The sequence below is a fragment of the Ostrinia nubilalis genome, chromosome 7 (assembly GCF_963855985.1).
Source record: "Ostrinia nubilalis chromosome 7, ilOstNubi1.1, whole genome shotgun sequence".
Lineage (NCBI taxonomy): Eukaryota > Metazoa > Arthropoda > Insecta > Lepidoptera > Crambidae > Ostrinia > Ostrinia nubilalis.
Window position 1 is genome coordinate 15,628,422 of NC_087094.1, and position 22,746 is coordinate 15,651,167.

At 38.6% G+C, this 22,746-nt stretch overlaps 1 protein-coding gene across 1 annotated transcript; it reads right to left on the reverse strand.

Annotated features, from left to right (window-relative positions):
* Positions 1-21,577: 21,577 nt before the first annotated feature.
* On the reverse strand, positions 21,578-22,543 carry LOC135073508 (uncharacterized). The gene has a single exon (XM_063967693.1). It carries the CDS (start codon positions 22,541-22,543, stop codon positions 21,578-21,580), a length of 966 nt encoding a protein of 321 aa, XP_063823763.1.
* Positions 22,544-22,746: the final 203 nt, after the last annotated feature.

Sequence of the window (22,746 nt, forward strand, 5' to 3'; positions counted from 1 at the left end):
TTGAGTTTAGACAAGATTACATTTTGTGGTGTGTCGTTTCATTAACCGCTTATTTCAAAATTAGTTGGAAGCCCTAGTCTGCTTTACTAATTTTACAATTGTAATTAGCTCATGTACCAAAAATGTATTAGAATGTGCAGGATCTAGAGAAAATCATAAACTCGCGATTTTTCAACGAAAAACATGGTGCTGTTTTTACAGTACACACCTGAGTTAATAATATTTAGGCTGAGTTGCACCACCTGGCTTCGACCGTAACTTTAACGTTAACCGGTGTTTTTTGTATGGAGTTTGACAGCTTTTTGACAAAGTTTCGACAAACGTCAAAAGTTTAAGTTACTGTTAATTTGTAGAGTCTGAAGAGAAATAGCTTTCTGTAGCTGCAAGAGATATTGCACCTGTATAAAGCAACATTCACTATATGTATATGCGACATCGTAATCGCTTCAGCGCATCCCCAAGCACGACTTAAAACAGCCGATATGTCTCTATCGAATCAAAATTGAATTTAAAATACATCTTCTACTTGAAAGATCGTCGCAAAACTATCACAAAGTCAAATTTATCGCAAATGTTACATTGTCTAGAGTGGCTGAAGTTGTCGTTTGAATTTGAAACCTTAAGTTTATCTTCAGTCTTGCTCTGACAACTCAATATGTATCTATTAGTTTCTGTATTAATTCAAAATCGTCTCTCACTTTTTAAACAATAATTAAGTAACAAGAACTCCTCAAATACAGGGTGGCCCAGAAAGAAATTCACTTTTGAAAATTCAAGGAAAAAAATTCTGTGTAATTTTGTAGGACTTTATTCATTACAATTCAAAGAAAATGAAATGGAATTTGTTATTAAATTTACCTTTATTAAATTACATCGTCCAGGAGATTTCCTTGACGCTTACAATATTCGATCAACATGCATCAAAATCTTGAAATGCGTTCGTTAGAATTACCTCGAAACTTATTTTCCATTTTGTGCCGAATGTTCAGCTTCAGTTGCTGCATGGTTGTTGGATTATAAAAGTATACTCTATTCTTAAGGTAACATCACAAAAAGGAGTTTTCTGGAGTGAGATCAGGACTTCCTGGTGGCCAGGAGATGTCACCCCTGCCTGAAATTATTTTTTTGTGGGAACATGTCTCTTACCATCCAAATGCTCTCATTTGAAGTGTGACACGTAGCCCCATCTTGATGAAACCAAGTGCTCCTGTCATAGCCTTGCGAATCTTGACACTTTGAAATCAAGAAGCCTTTCAGCATGCCAGTATAGCGCTCTCAAAAATTAATCATCCTTTTGATGCAACAAACCAATTAAGCAGGTGTGAAATCTCATTGCCACTAAGAAGCCCTTATCTCATTCCAGCAAACTTATTTTTGTGGGGTTACGTTATGAGCAGTGTATACTCTAATAATCCAAAAACTCTGCAGCATTCATCCATCCTGAATCCATTTCGAGGTAACTCTAACGAAAGTTTTCCAAAATTTTTATGCATGTTGACCGAATGTTGTAAATGTCAAGGGAATCACAAATGTATGATCAAATTTAAAAAAGAAAGTAAATTTAAAAATATATTGCATGAAATTTCCTTTAAATTGCATTAATTAAAGTTCTACAAAAATGTACAGTTTTCGTTTCCTTAAATTTTCAAAAGTGAATTTTCTTCTGGGCCACCCTATACCAACATACGGGATTAAAAACCTCTGAACAAAAAATATTTTTCGAAACACACTGATCACTGGTACGGCCGCCGGCTAGTTAGTAACGAGCATGTACTAAATCATTTAGGGTAAGGTGGGGCACAATGTTACACGGGGTACAATGTTACAATTCATATTTCTCCGTCCCTTTCTATTAGCTGTATGATGTTGGTATACACATTTGTCAAGCTCATAAGAGCTGCTGAACTGAGCCGCTGAACATCATACAACTATAGAAAGGGACGGAGAAATATGCATTGTAACATTGTACACCGTGTAACATTGTGCCCCACCTTACCCTACTAATTAAAAAGAATTTATTTTATTTCAGAAGTTAAAATGTTAAAGGAGGTATCGGTATATTTTTAATTGTTTTGCAAACACATCGCTATCCTATGTAATATCGTCGTTACAGCCAAATGACGTCCACTGTTGGGACTAAGGCTAAATTATACAGGGTGGAATTTTGTAATGCCACTTGGAGGGAAAGTACTCTTAATACTGTAGTTAGAAATTTTTACTCAAAGGAAACATTCCTTTATTTTTGAAAAGAAATAGAACTGCATTCAAAGATTTTCAAAAATTTGCTTGCCATACCCAGGAATCGAACCAACTAAAAACTGTTAAAAATTACACCCTGTATTTTTATTGCATCGATCGTTAGGGTGAGGTATAAGAATGAAATCTCTCTAACAAACTTGATTAATCAAGTGAAAGGAAAACCACGAAATCTTACATTATTTTAACTATTTTCAGAAATTTGTATGGCATGGTAGAGAATTTTCGAAAAAATTTCGGAAATCTTTGAATGCAGTTCTATTTCTTTTCAAAAATAAAGGAATGTTTTCTTTGAGTAGAATTTTCTATCTACATTATTAAGAGTACTTTTCCTCTAGGTGGCATTACAAAATTCCACCATGTATACCTACTTATAATGAACAATATGACTTAGTTTCTCTACTCGACCTGTTTTGACTGGTAGAATCCACCACTGTACTACATCCGTTTTATGTGCAAATAATCTAAATAAATAAGTGTCGTATGGGTAAGAAAAATAAAGTAAATAAATATAAATTATCAAATTAGATTAAAATTTATTTTAGATATCGCTGGCGAGTGGCGACTTCGATTCAGCACCAATTGATAAATTTTGTTGAACGAAAAAATACGATTAAACTTTTCGAAATCCCAACGAAATCCAATCATGCGAATAAAAGTATTTTCGTGTGCTTTATAGCTCTCAATAGTTAGTTCTCGAAAGTAAAATTACTTGAAATAACGTATAACTTTAAGTACGGGTGGCAACCCGAGCCGTTGTATCCAATGTCTCGACAATAATTACCCAAGTTTCTACTTGTAGTGCTCAAATTGTTTCAGTTGTAGTATGTCAAGAACAATCTAAGTAATTAGGCTGGTTTCCACCAAGGGGGAGCGGATCTGTGCGGAGTATTTTTTCCTTACATCCAGACATCCAAACTTTCTTAAATATTAGCAGGATCATTGTAATCAATCTGTTACAACAAGCCCCTCGCTCCCCTACTGTAAATGCAATAATCCATATTTTTAGAATTTTCTACATACATGAATAAGTCATTATCGAAAATTTTCGTAGACTTGGGTTTATTTGCTTCTCTCAGGTGTGAATTATGTGGTCCTTATTGTTTGACGCCGACGCAATTTCAGGTAAATACTCGTTCCGAGATTATAAATATAAAAAAGTGTTACGTAGGTGTTGTTGGTGTCGTTTCTCGTTATCGCAGACAAGTGCCAATTTTTCCAGCCTTTATCGTACCTTTACGAGAATACAGCTGAGAAAATTTATATGGTAAGAGTAGGCGCACACCGTTGATTTTTAGTTGGCCGATAGTTGTGCCCGATTTTAAATTGTATGAAGAATCGGCCAAATCGAATCGGCGTAGTGTGCGCACTCCCATACATGCCCATACTGATCAACTGCCCGACTAAACTATCGGCCGACGAAAAATCAACGTTGTGCGCCTACTCTAACGCGCGAAAGTTGAGGACCTGAAGTAGTCTATTAAATAGGCTGGATATGAGAGCACATATTTCCTTCATTACTTTGAGGCTGTTTAGATACTGCCGACGTAACAGCTTCTGTAAAATGAACAGCATTCAAGAGGCGATCATATTAGAGACAAGTGGTTACTCGTGGTTTTTCTCAAGTGATCTAGTTTAGTAAAATGGTGTCAGTATTAAATAGATTATTATTATTTTTTTACTAGCGGCCGCCCGCGACTTCGTACGCGTGGATCCCGTTTCACCCCCTTCATCTATCTTACGCGGTTTAGATTATTTCATACAAATGTTTTTTCCCGCTATCTCCCGTTCCCGTGGGAATTTTGCAATATCCTGTTGTAACTAAGCTTTAATTTTACTAGGGTACCTGCATGCCAAACTTAAGCGTGTAACTTAAGCGGTTTAGATTTTTCATACAAAAGGATTTTCCCGCTTATTCCCGTTACCGTGGGAATTCCTAAAAAAAGTTACTTTAACCTGCCCAGGAGTATGAAGAATAATTGTGCCAAGTTTCGTTAAAATCCGTCGAGTAGTTTTTGTTTCTATAAGGAACATACGGACAGACAGACAGACAAAAATTTTACTGATTGCATTTTTGGCATCAGTATCGATCACTTATCACCCCCTGATAGTTATTTTGAAAATATATTTCATGTACAGAATTGACCTCTCTACAGATTTATTTAAGTATAGATTTCTCTTTAGACGTATTTGAGACCAATTGATACCTACGCGTAACATAATATTTCTGATGGTTTTGTCTGTCTAAATCTCAATTCTAAAAATAAAGATGTCCTAGAATGTCTATTTATAAGTCAAATCACCAATTCTTTGTGCCTTCAGGCAGGTTAAATAACTGATTCTTAAACAAACTTCAAACGTCGTGTTCTCCCTGGATTTCCAGTAATATAGAATCAATTGTCTTGAATTTCTAAAGGACAATGTTCGTTCTCCATACATTGTTCGCCTAAGAACCAACAATTTTGACATATTACTACCCGAAAGCGAAATAATACGATTCTGTGTGTAAGAACAATGATTCCTGATGGACACTTGCCATAAAATTAATGATTAAGAATATTAAATCACAGCGATTTTATAATATGTCGTTTATGACAACATGGCGTCTAATGTATTGTGTGAATGTATGAACACCGTGCCGTGTGGGGACGGCCGTAAAAGAATACTTTTCCCCACCGCCCACAGGAGGCGTGTCGTAAGAGGCGACAAACCCCTGTAGCACCGGACGGGCAGCAGCGTCTGCGTGCGAAACCAAGTAAAAAACTGCGATCGCCAACCCGCCTGCCAAGCGTGGCGATTAGGGCAAAACCCTCCAAATGGTGGCACAAACAAAAAAACGGCCCCTAGTCCCCGGCGGCCCCACTATCCCGGACCACGGTAGCGGTCACGGTAACGGTGGGGCAAGGGGTGCGAAGAATCCCCGGGGGATGCCAAGCTACCAACACCGACGACCTCTGGCCCTGGCAACCTATAACGCTCGCACACTGCGTACAGACGTGAAGCTAATGGAACTCGAGGAAGAATTGAGCAGGTTACGGTGGGATATCGTAGGATTATGTGAAGTCCGAAGAGAGGGAGAGGACACCATAATTCTCAAATCCGGAAACCTGCTCTATAACCGGGAGGGCGACCAGCAGTCCCAGGGTGGTGTCGGGTTTATCGTCCACAAGTCCCTTGTCAACAACGTGGTCCAGATCGAGAGTGTTTCGGCGAGGGTAGCGTACCTGATACTCAGAATCACCAAACGGTATTCGCTGAAGGTCATACAGGTATACGCACCGACCACGGAACACCCCGACGACGAAGTGGAGACTATGTATGAGGATATTTCCAGAGCCATACATAGCTCCCGGTCCCATTTTACCGTTGTGATGGGGGACTTCAACGCGAGGCTAGGTAAACGAAGCGATAATGAGCCGAAAGTGGGGCAATTTGGGTATGGAGAGAGGAACGCACGTGGCCAACTGCTGGCTGGCTTTATGGAGAAGGAGGGCCTCTTTATGATGAACTCCTTCTTCAGAAAGCCAAAACAGCGAAAGTGGACATGGCTGCATCCCAATGGCGCTACAAAAAATGAGATAGACTTCATCTTGTCGACGAAGAAGCATATATTCAATGATGTCTCTGTGATCAATTCGGTCAAAACAGGAAGCGATCACCGAATGGTAAGAGGCACATTGAATATCAGACCCAAGCTCGAGAGATGTCGACTGATGAAGTCTACGCTCCGCCCAGCGCCCATCCAACTCCAAAACCCCGAAAGCTTTCAGCTCGAGTTGCAAAATCGTTTCGAATGCCTAGGAGACTGCGAAAATGTGGACGAATACAATGACAGGTTCGTGGAAATTGTCCAAACGACTGGGTCTAAGTTCTTTAAAACCCGTCGTTCAAAAGGAACCAAAAAGATCTCTGACCTCACCAATCAACTCATGGAAGAGAGACGGAACTTGGTTTTGCAGTCCTCTGAAGATGCTGCTCAGTATCGGCGCCTTAACAGACAGATCTCCAAGTCTTTGACTCGCGACCTACGCCAATTTAATACAGACCGTATTAAAGAGGCGATTGAGCGAAACAAAGGCTCTAAAGTGTTCGCAAGAGATCTGTCTGTTGGCCAAAGTCAACTGACCAAGCTGAAGACAGAGGATGGCAGAGCCATTTCGTCGGGGCCGGAGATATTGGAAGAGGTTGAGAAGTTCTACGGACAATTATACACGACTGTACGCGCACCTGTGACAAATCTAGCCGAAGACCCAAGAGCTAGACTGACCCGACACTATACCGAAGATATCCCGGACGTCAGTCTGTACGAGATTAGAATGGCTCTCAAACAGCTGAAGAACAACAAGGCACCGGGTGATGATGGAATCACGGCTGAGCTTTTGAAGGCAGGCGGAACGCCGGTACTAAGGGCTCTTCAGAAGCTGTTCAATTCCGTCATCCTCGAAGGAAAAACGCCTACGACATGGCACAGAAGTGTGGTGGTACTCTTCTTCAAAAAAGGTGACAAAACCTTGTTGAAGAATTATAGACCCATCTCACTTCTGAGCCATGTCTACAAGCTGTTTTCGAGAGTCATTACGAATCGTCTCGCTCGCAGGCTCGACGACTTCCAGCCTCCCGAACAAGCCGGTTTCCGAAAAGGCTTTAGTACCATAGACCACATACATACGCTAAGGCAGATTATACAGAAGACCGAGGAGTATAATCAACCACTTTGCCTGGCGTTTGTGGATTATGAAAAAGCCTTCGATTCGGTCGAGACCTGGGCAGTGCTACAGTCTCTCCAAAGGTGCCAAATTGACTATCGATATATCGAAGTGTTAAGGGGTTTGTACAAAAACGCCACAATGTCGGTCCGCCTCCAGGATCGGGACTCGAAACCTATCCAGTTGCAGCGAGGGGTAAGACAGGGAGACGTCATATCTCCAAAACTGTTTACCACCGCCCTGGAAGATGTCTTCAAGCTTCTGGACTGGAACGGATTTGGCATAAATATCAACGGCGAGTACATCACCCACCTTCGATTCGCGGACGATATCGTAGTCATGGCTGAGACCTTGGAGGATCTAGGCACAATGCTCGATGGCCTCAGTAGAGCCTCTCAACAAGTGGGCCTCAGAATGAACATGGACAAGACAAAAATCATGTCTAATGTCCGTGTTGCACCCACTCCTCTGAAGGTTGGAGACTCTACACTCGAAGTTGTTGACAATTATGTATACCTGGGACAAACAGTCCAGTTAGGTAGGTCCAACTTCGAGAAAGAGGTCAATCGTCGAATCCAACTCGGATGGGCAGCGTTCGGGAAGCTTCGCCATATACTCACGTCCGAAATACCGCAGTGTCTTAAGTCGAAAGTATTTGACCAATGCGTGTTGCCAGTGATGGTATACGGATCTGAGACGTGGTCGCTTACTATGGGCCTCATAAGAAGGCTCAAGGTCACCCAAAGGGCGATGGAGCGGGCTATGCTCGGAGTTTCCCTGCGTGATCGAATCAGAAATGAGGAGATCCGCAGGAGAACCAAAGTAACCGACATAGCTCGCAGAATTGCTAAAATCAAGTGGCAGTGGGCGGGGCACATAGCTCGTAGAGACGATGGCCGTTGGGGCAGGAAAGTTCTCGAGTGGCGACCACGGGCTGGAAGACGTAGCGTGGGCAGGCCTCCTACTAGGTGGACCGACGATCTGGTAAAGGTCGCGGGAAGAGCCTGGATGCGGGCAGCGCAGGACCGTTCATTGTGGAAAACCTTGGGGGAGGCCTTTGTCCAGCAGTGGACGTCATTTGGCTGAAAAGAAGAAGAAAGAAGAAGATGAACACCGATTCGCGAAATATGTTTTGTATTGTCGTCACGCCGAGTCGCAGCCAAATAGTATAAAATAATAGAACAAGTTTTAGAAATACAACTCGGCATTCCACTTTTATAATATGCCCACATATTGCACGTAAATAAACAACATGAATCGTAGGTTATTTCCACCCTTGTCATCTGATACATGAAATAAACTCCTATTGTATTATAGATATCGAAGCCGAATCGTATATAATAATAGAATGGGTTTTGGAGATCACTCGGGGTTCCACTTTTATAAAATACCTACATATTACATAAAAATATCACGAATCATGAGTTTTCTTTTCACCATTTACATCTGACACGAGATAACAAACTCCTATCTCCATGACTACCATCGTAGTCTATGCCAAAGACTACAATATTTTAAGCAAGAAGTTTCAAACCTTAGCGGCTACGGTAACCCCTGGGCCACATACATCATGATAACATTCGGTCGACACCGGAACGAAGTCTTGCGATTATGCAAAAAAGCATCGTATTCTAGTGCGGCTATATCACGTTCAACCGGGGTTTTAATTCGACTAAAGTCCTGACTAAAGACAGGAAGAAAATACGCCGCATTGTATGAGCACTTCGTGTTCGTTAAAGCGGCTTCAGATCTAGAGCCCACATAGTTTTCTTTCCAATAATATCCGCAAGTAGCGCTGCATGATCTTTACAACAAAAACGGCAATACTTATTAAGGTGCCATAATTATATGATTACTTTGGCACGGTATTATACACGTTCGAAGATTTGTCATTTTCATTCATTTCTTCATCATCATCATCATTTCAGCCACAGGACGTCCACTACTGAACATAGGCCTCCCCCAATGACTTCCACATCGCACGGTTGGTAGCGGCCTGCATCCAGCGCCTTCCCGCTACCTTTATCAGGTCGTCAGTCCACCTTGTGGTGGGTTGACATTGCAGAATATGACTTTTGATAGGTTCATCATAGAATTCGGCTGGGATATCCTCACGGAGGAAGTTCGTAAAAGGGCGGAACAAGATCTTATAATAATGCAAGGCCGAAGCTGTTACGCGCGTGCTCCTACGTGTAATCCGGCGAGTATGCAATAAATAGTAATGTCTGGTAAATAGTGGTAATACGTATCGTTCGTTCGTTCGTTTCAGCCGAAAAGACGTCCACTGCTGGACAAAGGCCTCCCCCAAGGATTTCCACGAAGACCGATCCTGCACCGCTCGCATACAGGCACCTCCCGCGACCTTCACCAGATCGTCGGTCCACCTAGTGGGAGGCCTGCCCACGCTACGTCTTTCGGCTCGTGGTCGCCACTCAAGAACTTTCCTGCCCCAGCGGCCATCAGCTCTACGAGCTATGTGCCCCGCCCCGTCTATGTCTGTATGCGCTACGATTACAGGGTATCATTTTGCATAGTCGCAAGACTTCACTCCGCTGCTGTCAAATCAATGTCGCATAATGTTATCGCAATGTGTGTGGCCCTTGGCCAAATCACAGAAGCCTATGCGAAGAAAGAGCACTTGAATGACAATAAAAATCAGGGTTACCATTTTATAAGATCTCCTCACTATTGAGGGTAACAAAGTAACATTAATAATCTAGCCATTAATTACATTTATTACCTATACGAGAAAGTAAAGCAACATGCGGTTTTATTTTAATTTGTAAAATATTTGTAACAGTTTGTTCCAAGTTTAGTTTTACAACAGTATTGCTGTTTCAGCTGTCACTGTGAAGCTTTGGGAAAATAAATAAATAGAAAAAATATTAACATAAATATTTATTTAAGTTTTTATGTTCATTATCATAATATGCCAATTTAAGTTACACTGTGTGACAGTCTTTGACACTAAACAAACTCTTCAGCTTAATAATACCTACCTACAGGGCGTTTTTATAGTTACTCTTGCTGATGAAACAAGAAGGGTTGATTCTACTACTGAAATACAACTACTTTTCTTACAGGACCAATATCAAATTCTCAAAAAAATTCACATCCTCGTGATGGTGAGAATTTCTATGGAGAGGTTTTTTTTATATTCGGTCTCTTGGGATAAGTTATTCCATTTGAGCAGTAGAATTAATCCTTTTTATTCGATCACATATAAAAACAAAACAAGTGTTTAGGAAAACTTCTTCTTTGGTATGGTATCACTACGGAGTTATAATGTCGGCAACTCTGTATCACTGACTTGTAACTTTCAAACAGCATGAATAATAAGGGCACCACATTGGTTTTCTTTCTGAAAAAAGGCTTTCAGTTTTAGTACTAACCCTTTAGCACTATTTCATTGAAATAAAAATACAATAAACGCACAGAAGACTGAAATTAAGTCAACTGACGTGACATTTATAATTTGTTGACATTATGACAGTTTGACAAGACTAGGGATTGAAAAAGTTTTAATTGAAAAAGTAAAATGACAATTTATTAAAACGATTCACAAGGATATAATCGATTAAAAATATTTATAAAATGTTCTGATACTTGCCTGTAGCGATTATCCAATCCTGGTTTCTACTGAAAAACTACCTCGTGGCAAGATTTTAATAAAATAATAAAATCTTTATCTTCTCTTTCACAATCTATAAAAGTTCATTTGGTCTATTATTATACATGTGCTATGAATGAGGGTTTTCGCGATTGAAAAATCCGCGAGATGGCAATACGTAGACGCGAGGTCCAAATGCTGCATGATTGGTGGATATCTGTCAATGTCATGTCAAAAATAACCAATCATGCAGCATTTGGACCTCACGTCTACGTATTGCCATCTGGCGGATTTTTCAATCGCGAAAACCCTCATTGGCATAGATTATGAGAGACTGGCAACTATACTAGGTTGATATCAGGTGATCCGTCTGCTCGTTTGCCTCCTGTCACATAAAAAAAATATATATATATGTTTCTCACACTTCAACTGCCATTGGATTCAACATCGGATTCTGACACTTTTACAGTTATGATACCATGAATATCAGTTTATGGTCCTAATTATTTTTATTTTATTTACGACCTTCGACCAGTTGGACACTTTAGATATCTTCTTGTAATAGTGTCAATGTTATGGTTAATGTGATAAATTGAAAATTATTAATAATAACCGGTTATTATGAATAATTACCGACAGTCGCGGTAAAAGTGATAAATTAATCACATTTAACAGTGATTATTTAATAATTCAACCTTAGTACTAACAAATTTCATAAAAGAGAACAACATCTTGTGTACGTGCTCCTGTACAGCCAAACTTTTGAACGTTTTGATATCACATATTAATATAATTTGGCATAATGAGTTTGGAATGTTTCTTGCATAATATTACTTTTCCATGATGCCTATAACATAATGTTTTGATTTAAAGTGAAAAATAGGTTAAGGTGCGGCGGGGGTGGCCCTTGGGCCACCCCTAAGCCGCCTATTTAGTTTTATACACACATAAATGACCTCATATTAATCACATTTACCAAATCATGCGGTAATTATTCATAATAACCGGCGATTATTCATAATTTTCACATTTATCACTTTGACCGTAACATAAATATCTTTTTAGCTTTTAACGCAAATCTAGTCTTCAAAGCAGTTTAATCGATTTATTTTATTTTCAAAATCGATATTTTATTGTCTATGATGGCCGCAGGAACATCACTATACATGGACTCCCAGCAATAAAGTACGGTAATGCCTCGTACAGATTTTATCGGCAAAAATTATGGAACTTGATAGGTTTTAGACCATGCCACGCACCAAAACGTCCGGAAGTTGTAATAGTATTATAGAATAAACGTTAAAAGACTTATTTATTTAATTTTTCAATGCTTAAGTGTCCATTAGAATGAAAGGGTGCTTAATGTATTTAAAAAAATAGAAAATAATTATGATGGGTTAATGTTTTTGGGCGGTTTTTTAGGCGGTTTCTGACAATGTCCTTTAACACGAAATGTTTCTCAAAATTCTTTTTAACCCAGATACTCCTGAAACATTTTACTATCTCCAAACTTAATGATATTTGTGTATGAGGCTTATAAACTGACAAATAACATGGGAAAAATAAGAAAAAAAATATTTCCCTCGTGGAAATTCGGAAAAGCGGTGTCGTTTATAAACAACAGTAGTAAAATGCACTACTATGAGGTATACATTGCATAAAGAAACCCGTTCTATATTTTATTTGGCTTTTGTAACAAAACTGAGTAATTTTACTTTTGGTATAATCTTTTGTTTCTTTAATTGTAAAAATGCATATCGTAAGATAGGTACCACCGTATTTCCCTGCATTGCGCTCCCTTTTGAGGGATAGCGAACTCGAGTCGATGTCTCTTCGAAAAGATGTGCGATGCCAAAAGCAAGAGTGTCCAAGGAAGACCAGCTTCTTGACATGCCCTTACGAGAATATCAGGATAAATGCTGAGTGGGGGGCCTATTGTGGGGGGGGGTCATCATTCTATTTCACCTGGGTGAAGAAAGTGAAATAGAAATAATTTATTTGTCCTTTTAGTGTCCTCACCTCATCTCGGAACCATTTCACCTAGTTTCATTTCTAGGTGGATTGCGTCGACTAAAATGTTCTAAAGGCGAACATTTCACCTATGACTTAATTCACCCTGGTAAACAAATGCGAAAACCTGGGTGAATTAATTCCTAGATGAACAAAAGCGACTGCTTTGGATGGATTATCATCTGGGTGAAATGGTTCTGAGGTTCTGAGGTGATATGAGGACACGAAAAATAACACTTTCTTCATCCAGGTGATATCACCGAGGTGAACATAGTGGAGTAATTCTATTCGAGCACTGGGCAGTGGCTCAGTAATTGTTTTTATTCTAGTTGTGTTGTTATTGTTTATATCTATGTTATAACTACTGTATCAATAATGATCAGACAATCTAGCACTGGAAAATTATCGTCATTTTCCAGCTCCTCGACCATTTCATGAAGCTTCAGAGCCCGATAATGTGTCCTACAATAAAAAATAAAATAATAATTGCTTGAAAGATAAAGTAGTACATTTTACTACTGGCGTTTATAAACAACACCAGTTATTTTTCGTTATAACTTCTTACCAAAGGTTCTGAATCAGTGTGATTTGGTGTGTATTTGTAGTTTATGATACTAACATCACGATTTATATAAACTATCTCAATAAATTTTGCAACTTATTATTATTACTTATCTTGAAAAAGTCATCGTTGAAAATGGCTAAATAAACTTGTAAAAATTAAAGAGAACCTAATGAATTATTAAGATTTGCCATAAAGACTAAGTAGACAAAGCCTTCACCTGTCAAGTAACATAAATAAATAAAAACAAAAGTACCTACATATTCTCCAATATTTTTTGTTTCTATGTGTTGTTTTAAAACGACGGTAGTATAAAGTGGGTTAATGTCCTAAAATAAACCTTTAGTAAATATTACATTTTAGCTTTGACTTTGATAAGTTAGTCAGTCATTAAACAACTTTTTTGTAAAAGCACCTTATACAAGTACCTGCCTACCTATTTACTAATAAATACAATATACCTATACACAAAAGTGAAGATTCAGTGACACAAAAATATCCGAAGATCATAAACATTCTATAGAAATGAAAGCCAGATCACGTAAACATGCAAATACTCGTACAACACTTTGTTCGTCAAATAGAGAGCGCCTGAAGAAAATTGAGCCCTAAGTCCACGCGGAAAGTAATTGTATGAAATCATTTGCGAGGAGTCTTTAAAAAGAAATATCATTCACACTGAATTACTAGGTTGTGAGGCTTGTGAGTTGTCCGAACCAGATAAATTAGAAATCATTGGAGGAGGACAGTTCATCACCAATATAGACTTCCTGTGGCTGAAATGGTGATGAAAAACCTAGCAATATACCCATTCACTAAGTAGTACATTAGGCTTTAAAAATTGTCTGAATTTCAGCAACAATTTTTAAAATTGTGCATTTCTATGTTATATCTGAAAAAGTCTGAATCACAAATCACAGAAACTAAAGGGAATGGTGTGAGAAGGGAGCTGGGCCGGTGTCGCAGCAATACGCCCAATAACAGAACACATTGCTGCAGACGTCATAATGTAAACAGTTTACATTGCTTGCGTAGTACTAAACATTATTCGAACGTTGAGTACTGATATCGCAGTGGATAATTAGCACATATTTTGATTACTTTGTGGGTGTCAATTTCTAACGCGACACTGAGTTTCGAACTCAGCGTATTAGTTTATTTATTTATTTAAAATCTTTATTGCACACATAAAAATACAGTGGTACAACAGGCGAGCTTAATGCCATGTGGCATTCTCTTCCAGCTAAGCAGAAAATTAAGCAAAACAGAGAATTTAAGTAGGCGGTGCAAAATAGTACAAATACAAAAAAATAAAATCTAATATAATACATAAAATATTATAATATAAATTAATACAAAATATATATATACCTACATAAATATATGCATATACATAATATACAGTGGATAACGAGAAGGTTTAAGAGAGATCAAGACGACGAGATATGTTCAAGGAAATGCTTGCGCACAGAGTATTTGAACACAAACTTGCTGGGAGCCTGCCTAATGTTCTCAGGAAGAGCGTTCCAAAGGCGAATAGATTGGAGAAGGAATGAGTTAGAGAGGAAACCAGTGCGGTGGGATGGGGTAGAAAAAAGAAGTTTGTTGGAGGAACGAAGTTGCCTTACGTGAGTTGAACTTAGAAGAGTATACTGAGATTTCAGATAGGAAGGAGCATTAGGGTCGTTTAAGATGGTAAAAAGTGTAGTGAGAATTCTGGCATTACGCCGTAGAGGAACAGGTAGCCATTTGAGCTCAGATCGGTAGGAGGAGATGTGGTCATACTTACGTAGACAAAATAGTTAATTAGTTGGCATCTCCCTATATCTCTTTGGTCTGAATATTAATAAAATCAACGAGTCATTTGGATTTCCACGCCCACTGAGTTCAGGAAAGTTCAGAAGTACTAACTCCCAGAATCTATGTAAAGTTAGAATTTCTAGACTACTGTTGTTACAGACAATTTCCCGAAGCCTAAGTGAGCTCAAATCTAATCAAAATATCTAAATTTCCAGTCACTGAAGGGCTCGATTAGGTATCTGTAACAATAACAAAGTAATTATTTAGTTTGAGATATCTAACAAGGTATTGAAACTAAGCCTAGATTAATTCCGTTCAAATTCTCTAGAATTTATTTCTAGAGGGAAAGTAGTCGGGTAAGGAAATTAGTCATTATTTTCAAAAATCTGTGCCCTTTTTTACTTATATTGCAATCATGCGTAACTCCTAGTTTCATCTTGGACTTCATACCAGTACATTATTTTCCCACATTTTTCATTATAATCTGTAATCATGAATGATTTAGGTATTTAAATTGCATCTTAAATTATACAAATCCACAAAATCATGTTCTGGACAGAAACCAGAAGTAAGTAAGTAGTTTTAAGATTCATGTTTAATTTTGTTAATATCATTTCTTCAAAGCTATTTATTTTTCAATCATAATTTCAACTGTTAGGCACACTAGAAAGTTTTTCACACATACATAGGTAACTTATAAATTCTCGACATTGATTTGCTAATCTTCACAAGACAATAAATCGTGTAACATATAAAACAAACATTCGACTATTTGTGAAAGTACAAAATGCATGACAATGGATCGATAGATTAAAGTTGGATACCTATAAAGTTGAAGCATAAATATTTGACTTGATGTTTGCGAATAGCAATTTTGCTGAATATTTAAAGCTTGACTATGGCTCGTTCTTCAAACAATACCCAAGACGAATGCATTCACATTCAACAAACCTGAGTCATGTTTAAATATTAAGATTTAAAATATCATAGCCCTGAATTATGGTAGAGTTCGAATTATTTCATAATGACAAGATAAACTCTAACACAGGGATTTTAACCATTATTAATTCAAGCCATCAATCTATGTTTTACATATTCTGGATCCATGTAAAGCCGTGTCCAATTTCCATCGGCCATTTTTGTTTGATGTATCATTATCAAGCCTTATTCGGTCTCCATTCCAGGAGCTTGAACCTCTCTTTGCCGGAAGATAAACTATTCTAATATTAATATTATAAATGCGAAAGTAACTCTGTCTGTTTATCTGTCTGTCTCTCTTTCACGCCTAAACCACTGAACCGATTTTGATTAAATTTGGCATGAAGATAGTTTGAGTCCCGGGAAAGGACATAGGATAGTTTTTATACCGGTTTTTGAAACAGGGACACGCACGATAAAGTTTTTCTGTGACAGACAAAATTCCACACGCGGGCGAAAGCTAGTTTATAATATGGGCTACGTATATGTACTCGTATACTCCTCAAGCTGTAGCGCTGACACGAGCTAGCTATTTGTCCCTTAGTCATTTTTTCACCCACGGGAAGAGTGGCAGTGGTATTATCCTAATCTGTTGAATTTGCAAGGATATTTGTTTGGTTATTTTATCATAGACTAGCAGCCCGACCCGGCTTCGTACGGGTGCTAAGTATACATATAAACCTTTCTTTTGAATCACTCTATCTATTAAAAAATCGTATCAAAATCCGTTGAGTAGTTTAAAAGATCTAAGCATACATAGGGACAGACAGCGGAAAGCGACTTTGTTTTATACTATGTAGTGAAGTGATGATGTACTTTCCGAGTGTGGCCTGAATTAATACTAAGAAACAGAAAATAACACATATCTGGATTACCGATTTTCTTTAGTCGGTTATCTCTAAATAGGCATTGACGTTCGTCGTAATGAATACTTATTAATAAAACATGAAGCGGAACAACATTTTAATTGCTCATAAAAAGTGTGTCAGTTGGCCGGTTACGTCAAATAAAAATACACATTTTCATTTCTACCAAATTATCTGAAATTTATCTCTGAGCTATGTCCCTAACGTTCTAAAGGTCTTCTTCCCTTTATTTACCATCTTTTTATTACTAACATTCACTATTCTTAGATCAAAAAGGTTCCCAAAATTTGCCTTCGTTAGAATATCTTTTCACTTTACGAGAGACTTACTCACTGTAAAGACCTTTTCTGAAACTGAGAGCCGATATGTCGCGATATGTAGATTAATTTCGCACTTGGGGATCGTTAGTGTCCTTTGAAGTACTACGTGCCTTTAGTTTACTTTTTTGGGTAAGGACGGAAAAAAACATGTAGTCTGGGTTTTGATTGTGATCAGTTGTTTCAACCCTCTCGATAAGCGAAGAAGATTCTAAATTATGCATATTTACCATCGGTAGGTATTTATTCAAATTTCATTAAAGACAATAAAAAAAATTAAGTACTGAAAATTTTGTGAACCATGTCCATTAGACAATACCTAAGTCGTGTGGTTCCGCAGAGTAGAATAAAATACTGTCAATTCTTCCCGTAGATAAGAATTAAAGGACTATTGAGTGCTGTTAAAGTTAGATTAGTAGTTAGACCCACATAGACATACTACAGAAACACAAAACAATTCGACGTATAATAAACAGTGCTTCAATGTCACTACCACTAATAAAGAAAAAGCATCAATTAGGTCACCGCGATCGGTAAGGCGACACTAGTAAGCTAAAGTGTCTTCCCACCAAAAATTTTGATGAGCTGCACCTACATTATGTCTTGCTAAATACCGGTTATGATGTTGCAATCTCCGGAGAATCGAAAGCAAGTCTCATTCCGCCTTTCACTCAGTTAATACTTTTGTTACCAGCTGACCAACAGCCTTCTTGATGTTAGCCTCTATTCCTTTGGAGTTATGGTCCAAATCAATAGCATTTTTACGTTCACAATAATAATAATAATAATAATAATAAAGTCCTTTATTGCTTCTACAACATACTTATTTTAGTTACAATAATGTTGATTGACATAATAATATTATTATGAGGAAGCAATTGGAGGTGGCTCAGCTAATGCTGCCTGAAAAATACTCAGGCTGCGCTGATTTTCAGCCACTCCCATTTCTCTATAGGTCTTATGCGAGAATTGGGTAATGAGGGCTAATAGTAATACATTTACAAGTGGCAATTAAAAAAAAATAACAAGGATGTTAACTAAATTTGCGTTTTGTCTGCACAATTGTGTTGTGTGATTGTGTATGAAATGTGAGTGTGTGTGTTATGTGTGTGAAAGTGAGTGTGTGTGTGTTATGTGTGTGAAAGTGAGTGTGTGTGTTTAATGTGTGTGAATGCTTTTCTAGAAATAGTCTTTCAGGGGCAGTGATTTCCAGTATCCATGATATAAGTTTTCCGCAGCCAGCTGTTTTCTCAATAAGGCTGCTTTGTATTTAACTTTGAAGGTTTGAGTACTCATCCTAACCTTCATGGGAGGTGGCAGAATGTTCCAAATGCTGGCTGCTCGATACTTAAACGATCCTCGAAACCGCGCGGAATTATGTTTGGGTATTTTCAGGAGGTTAATTGTCTTCGTGCGTAAACTTCTTTCAGTCTTATCTTTGGCCCATTCGAGTTTCTCAAAAAGGTATTCAGGTTTTTTGCTCCAGACTACTCTCTGAACAATGCAGGCATATTGCAGTTCTCTCCTAGCCTCCATATTGAGAATTCCTTTTCTGTTTAGGTATGGTGTTATTCGTTCTCTTCTTGGTACATTATAACAGAAACGAATACAGGCATTCTGCACCCTTTGTATGGCTCTTTCAGTTCGGACATTTAACCTGGGACCGATTACGGGGCTACAGTAATTAAAGGGCGAGAGAACAAGTAAGTCGGACAAAAGCAGTCGAAGCTCCTCTCTTAGGTATGGTCTAATCTTGTAAAGAATTTTAAGCTTGAAGAAGGCGTTTCTAATTTTGCCATTTACATGGTCTTCATATTTTTGTTCTCCATCCAGTAGCAAACCCAAATTTCGCGCTTGTTTTACTTTGTCAAGAACAACATCATTAATATAAAATTCTTCATTGCAGTCTAGTACTTGTTTTATCTGGTTATTTGTTCCCAACAGCACTACTTGTGATTTGTTAGGATTTAAGACTAGAGAGTTGTTCTCGGACCATTTTGTAATGTTTCGTAGATCATCGTTTATTTTTTTTATCGATTCTCGTATATTTTTTGCTTCGAAGGAGTAGTATAATTGTGTATCATCTGCATACAGGTGATATTTACAAGTCTCTATGCATCGTGGGAGGTCTGCCGTAAAAATCGTGAATAAAACCGGACTCAGTATCGATCCCTGTGGTACGCCTCTGTTAACTATTTTTGAAAGAGAGAGCATCCTTTCGCCATCGGGCTTAAGAGTCACTACGGTTTGTTCTCTATTCAATAGGAAAGTTTCGAACCATTTACAAGTGTTAGTTGAAAAACCGTAGTGTCTCAATTTTTCCAATAAAAGGTGTGGGTGCAAGCAATCAAAAGCTCTCGTATAGTCCAATAGCACCAGCACACTACTCAACCCCCTATCTGAGGCCTCTGTGAGGTCATCCGTGACATGGAGCAGGGCTGTTTCTGTGCCATGTCCCCGGCGGAAGCCAGACTGAAATCGAGGTATAATACCATTGCCCTCTAAGTATTCTATAACTTGATTTAATACTACCCTTTCCAATATTTTGGATAAGACTGGCAATATGGAGATAGGACGTAAATCTTTTAGATTCTCTACAGCTTCTTTTTTAGGAATAGGCCTTATTAGTGTTTTTTTCCATTGTTCCGGGAACGTGTGGGTTTGAATAGATTTGTTGATGATGGCTGTGATAATAGGAAGCGTTCTGTGTAAGGTGAGTTTTATCATTTTTATATTCAAACCATCCTGTCCTGTAGAGTTTGTACTAATGTTGTTAACAATTCTGTAGACATCTGCCTCTGTCGTTGGTTTCAAATCAAAGATGTTAGTTAACTTTGGTGTCTTCATATTGTCAGAAACGCATTCCAAATCTACTTCTTTGCAACTTGGTAGGGTCAAAAAGTGATGAATTATACTATTTGGGTCGTTGATGTGGTCAGGTATACAATAATTCTGTGTGTTATTCAAAACAGTGGCATTTTTAATATTTTTCCATAGATCCGTCGGTTTTTTTAAATTGTTATTTATAGAATAATTAAAATATGCTTTTTTCTCGAGTTCTATTGCTTTGGTTACATAGTTTTTAAGGCTTTGATAGTACTTTTTTGCTGTATCTGTCCTAACTTTATGAAATCTTTTTAGCGCTTTGTCTCTTAAATTCATAATAAATTTTATAGTGTCCGTTATCCAAGGCTTATTTTTGTCTTTAATCACTATTTTTTTCTCTGGTGCATGTAAATCAAACAATGTTAAAATATAGCTATTAAAGGTTGCAACCATATCATCAACATTCTGTGTTTGGGTGATAGAAAGCCAAGGGATTGAATCCAGGTCTTTTTCAAACAAGTTTGGGATTATGTTATGGAGTGGTCTTTGCAATACCACCTGTTTTTTAAATTTGGGCTTCTTTATATCAAAATCAACTATAACTGTAGCGTGATCACTCAAAGAGTGATTATGCATCACCATTACATTTTTACAACGGGAAATATCATCAATTAGTACTAAATCCAGGATTGATGCCGTACTGTCGGTTACTCTGGTTGGTTCATTCACCAGTTGCTGAAGGTTGTGTTGGGTATAGAAAGTTATTAATTCTTTGGCTTGTGCTGTCTCTGTATTGCTGAGATTTATATTCAGATCACCCAATAAGCATATATAATTACAACGGGACATAACATTCACTGATTCGCTGAGTGAGTCTAAAGCATCCCGGACACAGACACTCTCCGGTCTATAGGCTGTGCCTAGCGCTAAGGTCCCGCCGGGTAGACGAACCTCAAGCCATAGTTGTTCCAATGTTGAAAGAGGATGCTGCCTTATTTTAGTGGTTAGTCCCTCCTTCACATAGAAACCCACACCACCACCTCTGTTACCTTTACGGGCTCTGTGAATAAATTTGTAGTGAGGTACATCCGGTGCGAGGGCCTCCTCTCCTTCACGAATCCACGTTTCATTAACCGCTAGGATATCAAATTGGTACTTTAGAATCGTAAATATGAGTTCTTCTTGGCCAGTATTCAAGGATCTGGCATTTAGGAGCCCCAATCTCAAACATTTTCCTATTTTATTAGCCATGAGGACTGAAAAAAAGTGCGTGTGATTATTATATTTAGGAGCATTAAAGCGGTGATGTAGTGTGTAATGTGAGTATGAAGAAACACAATAGCAGTGTGAGTGTCTTATCCTATGTGTAGTGTATAGTGAAGTTGTGTATGTGTGGTGTAATAAAGTTGTCATGTGTGATCTTATTTTTGTAATAAGTAATTGTGCGAATACATGTATTATGCTAATTATATTTTGTATGCGTGCTTGAGGATTTTGAGGAGTTCGAGTGTTGTGTACAGACAAAATATACAAAAAGGTGTGAAACAAATCTGTATTATCAATATTAGTATAGAAAGGTAATCTCAAGTAAAAGTTAGGGAGATCAAAGGTACCGTCCAACCAAAATAAGTACATCAGCTCAAACATCAAAATTCTCCAAAAATCCGTTTCAAGTCAGCCTCCGATTGTATCCTATGCCGTGCTTTGCCATCGTCCTGCCGGGCGTAGATTTTACCGTCTCTTGTCCAGACATATTTGAAATTCTTGGATCGGGAGATCTCTCGTGTTTGCTGGAATAGTTGTCGATAGTGTTTAGAGAGCCTTTCGTTAATGTAGACCGAACACGCAGGCCCCGATACAGGCAGGCCTTCGGTGGTGACCCCGCGGCGCACGCGTGCGGCTTTTAACAGCGAGTCGCGAGTGTCTCGGCGAGTTAGTCGCACGGCCAGGGGGCGCGGCCGAGCTCGAGCGGCGCCCTGCTGTGCCGATCTCGGAGGACCCACTCTTTCTGCGCTCACTACTTCTTTCGGGTCTAGGTCAACTCCGATTTTTTTTGCAAGGGTGACAACGACTTGTGTGCCATTCTCGTTAGCCTCTTCTGGATAGCCGGCTATTTCCACGTCGTTTAGCAATAGCATTCGGTCACGCTCCTGTATTTCCACTTCAAGATTCAAAATTTTGCTTTCAAGGGCTGTAGTGTCACCAAGTTTACTCTTCTGGCTTTCCAGATCTTGCACTCTGGTCTCTAACTGCTCGATACGATTGTTTTGTTTTCGTATGGTTTCTGTAAGCTCTGCTATAGCCTCCCTTAAGCTGTCTGTCTGATTATTGATAAGTCCAGCCATATATACTTTTAATTCAGTGATTAAATCTTTTTGAGCCGTAGCCTGAGCGCAAGATTCTGGGCTCGATATTTGTTCTAATCCCGGCGTTTCGTCTGAGGATCGTGATGTCTTCTTACGGTGGGTAACGTTATGGTCTTCGTTTTTCCTATTCAAGTCCGGGTCCTCCTGTGTATTTTGTGGGTTAGGTCGGACCGGTGTGTTTAAATTTCCAGTTTTAGGTCTTTTACTCTTGCATTCCGGGCAGCACCACTGATCTTTTTTTTCCATAATCTTAAAAAGTCCGAAAGAAACGTTAGCGCACTCCAAATCATACTTGTATTTTCAAACCATACATCGTAAGTATTCTCTTCTAGGTATGGGTCTCTGGCAGCCAGCGCATGTTTGTGTAGCACTCATTTTCAGTCTGGTTCTGTCGAAACTAGAACGTAAACAAATCAGTGCAAAAGGTCTAGTAGGTACTTGCAGCGCCC

Coding starts and splice junctions, on each gene's coding strand:
- LOC135073508 (XM_063967693.1), bottom strand. CDS start 22,543: ATGGAAAAAAAAGATCAGTGGTGCTGCCCGGAATGCAAGAGTAAAAGA.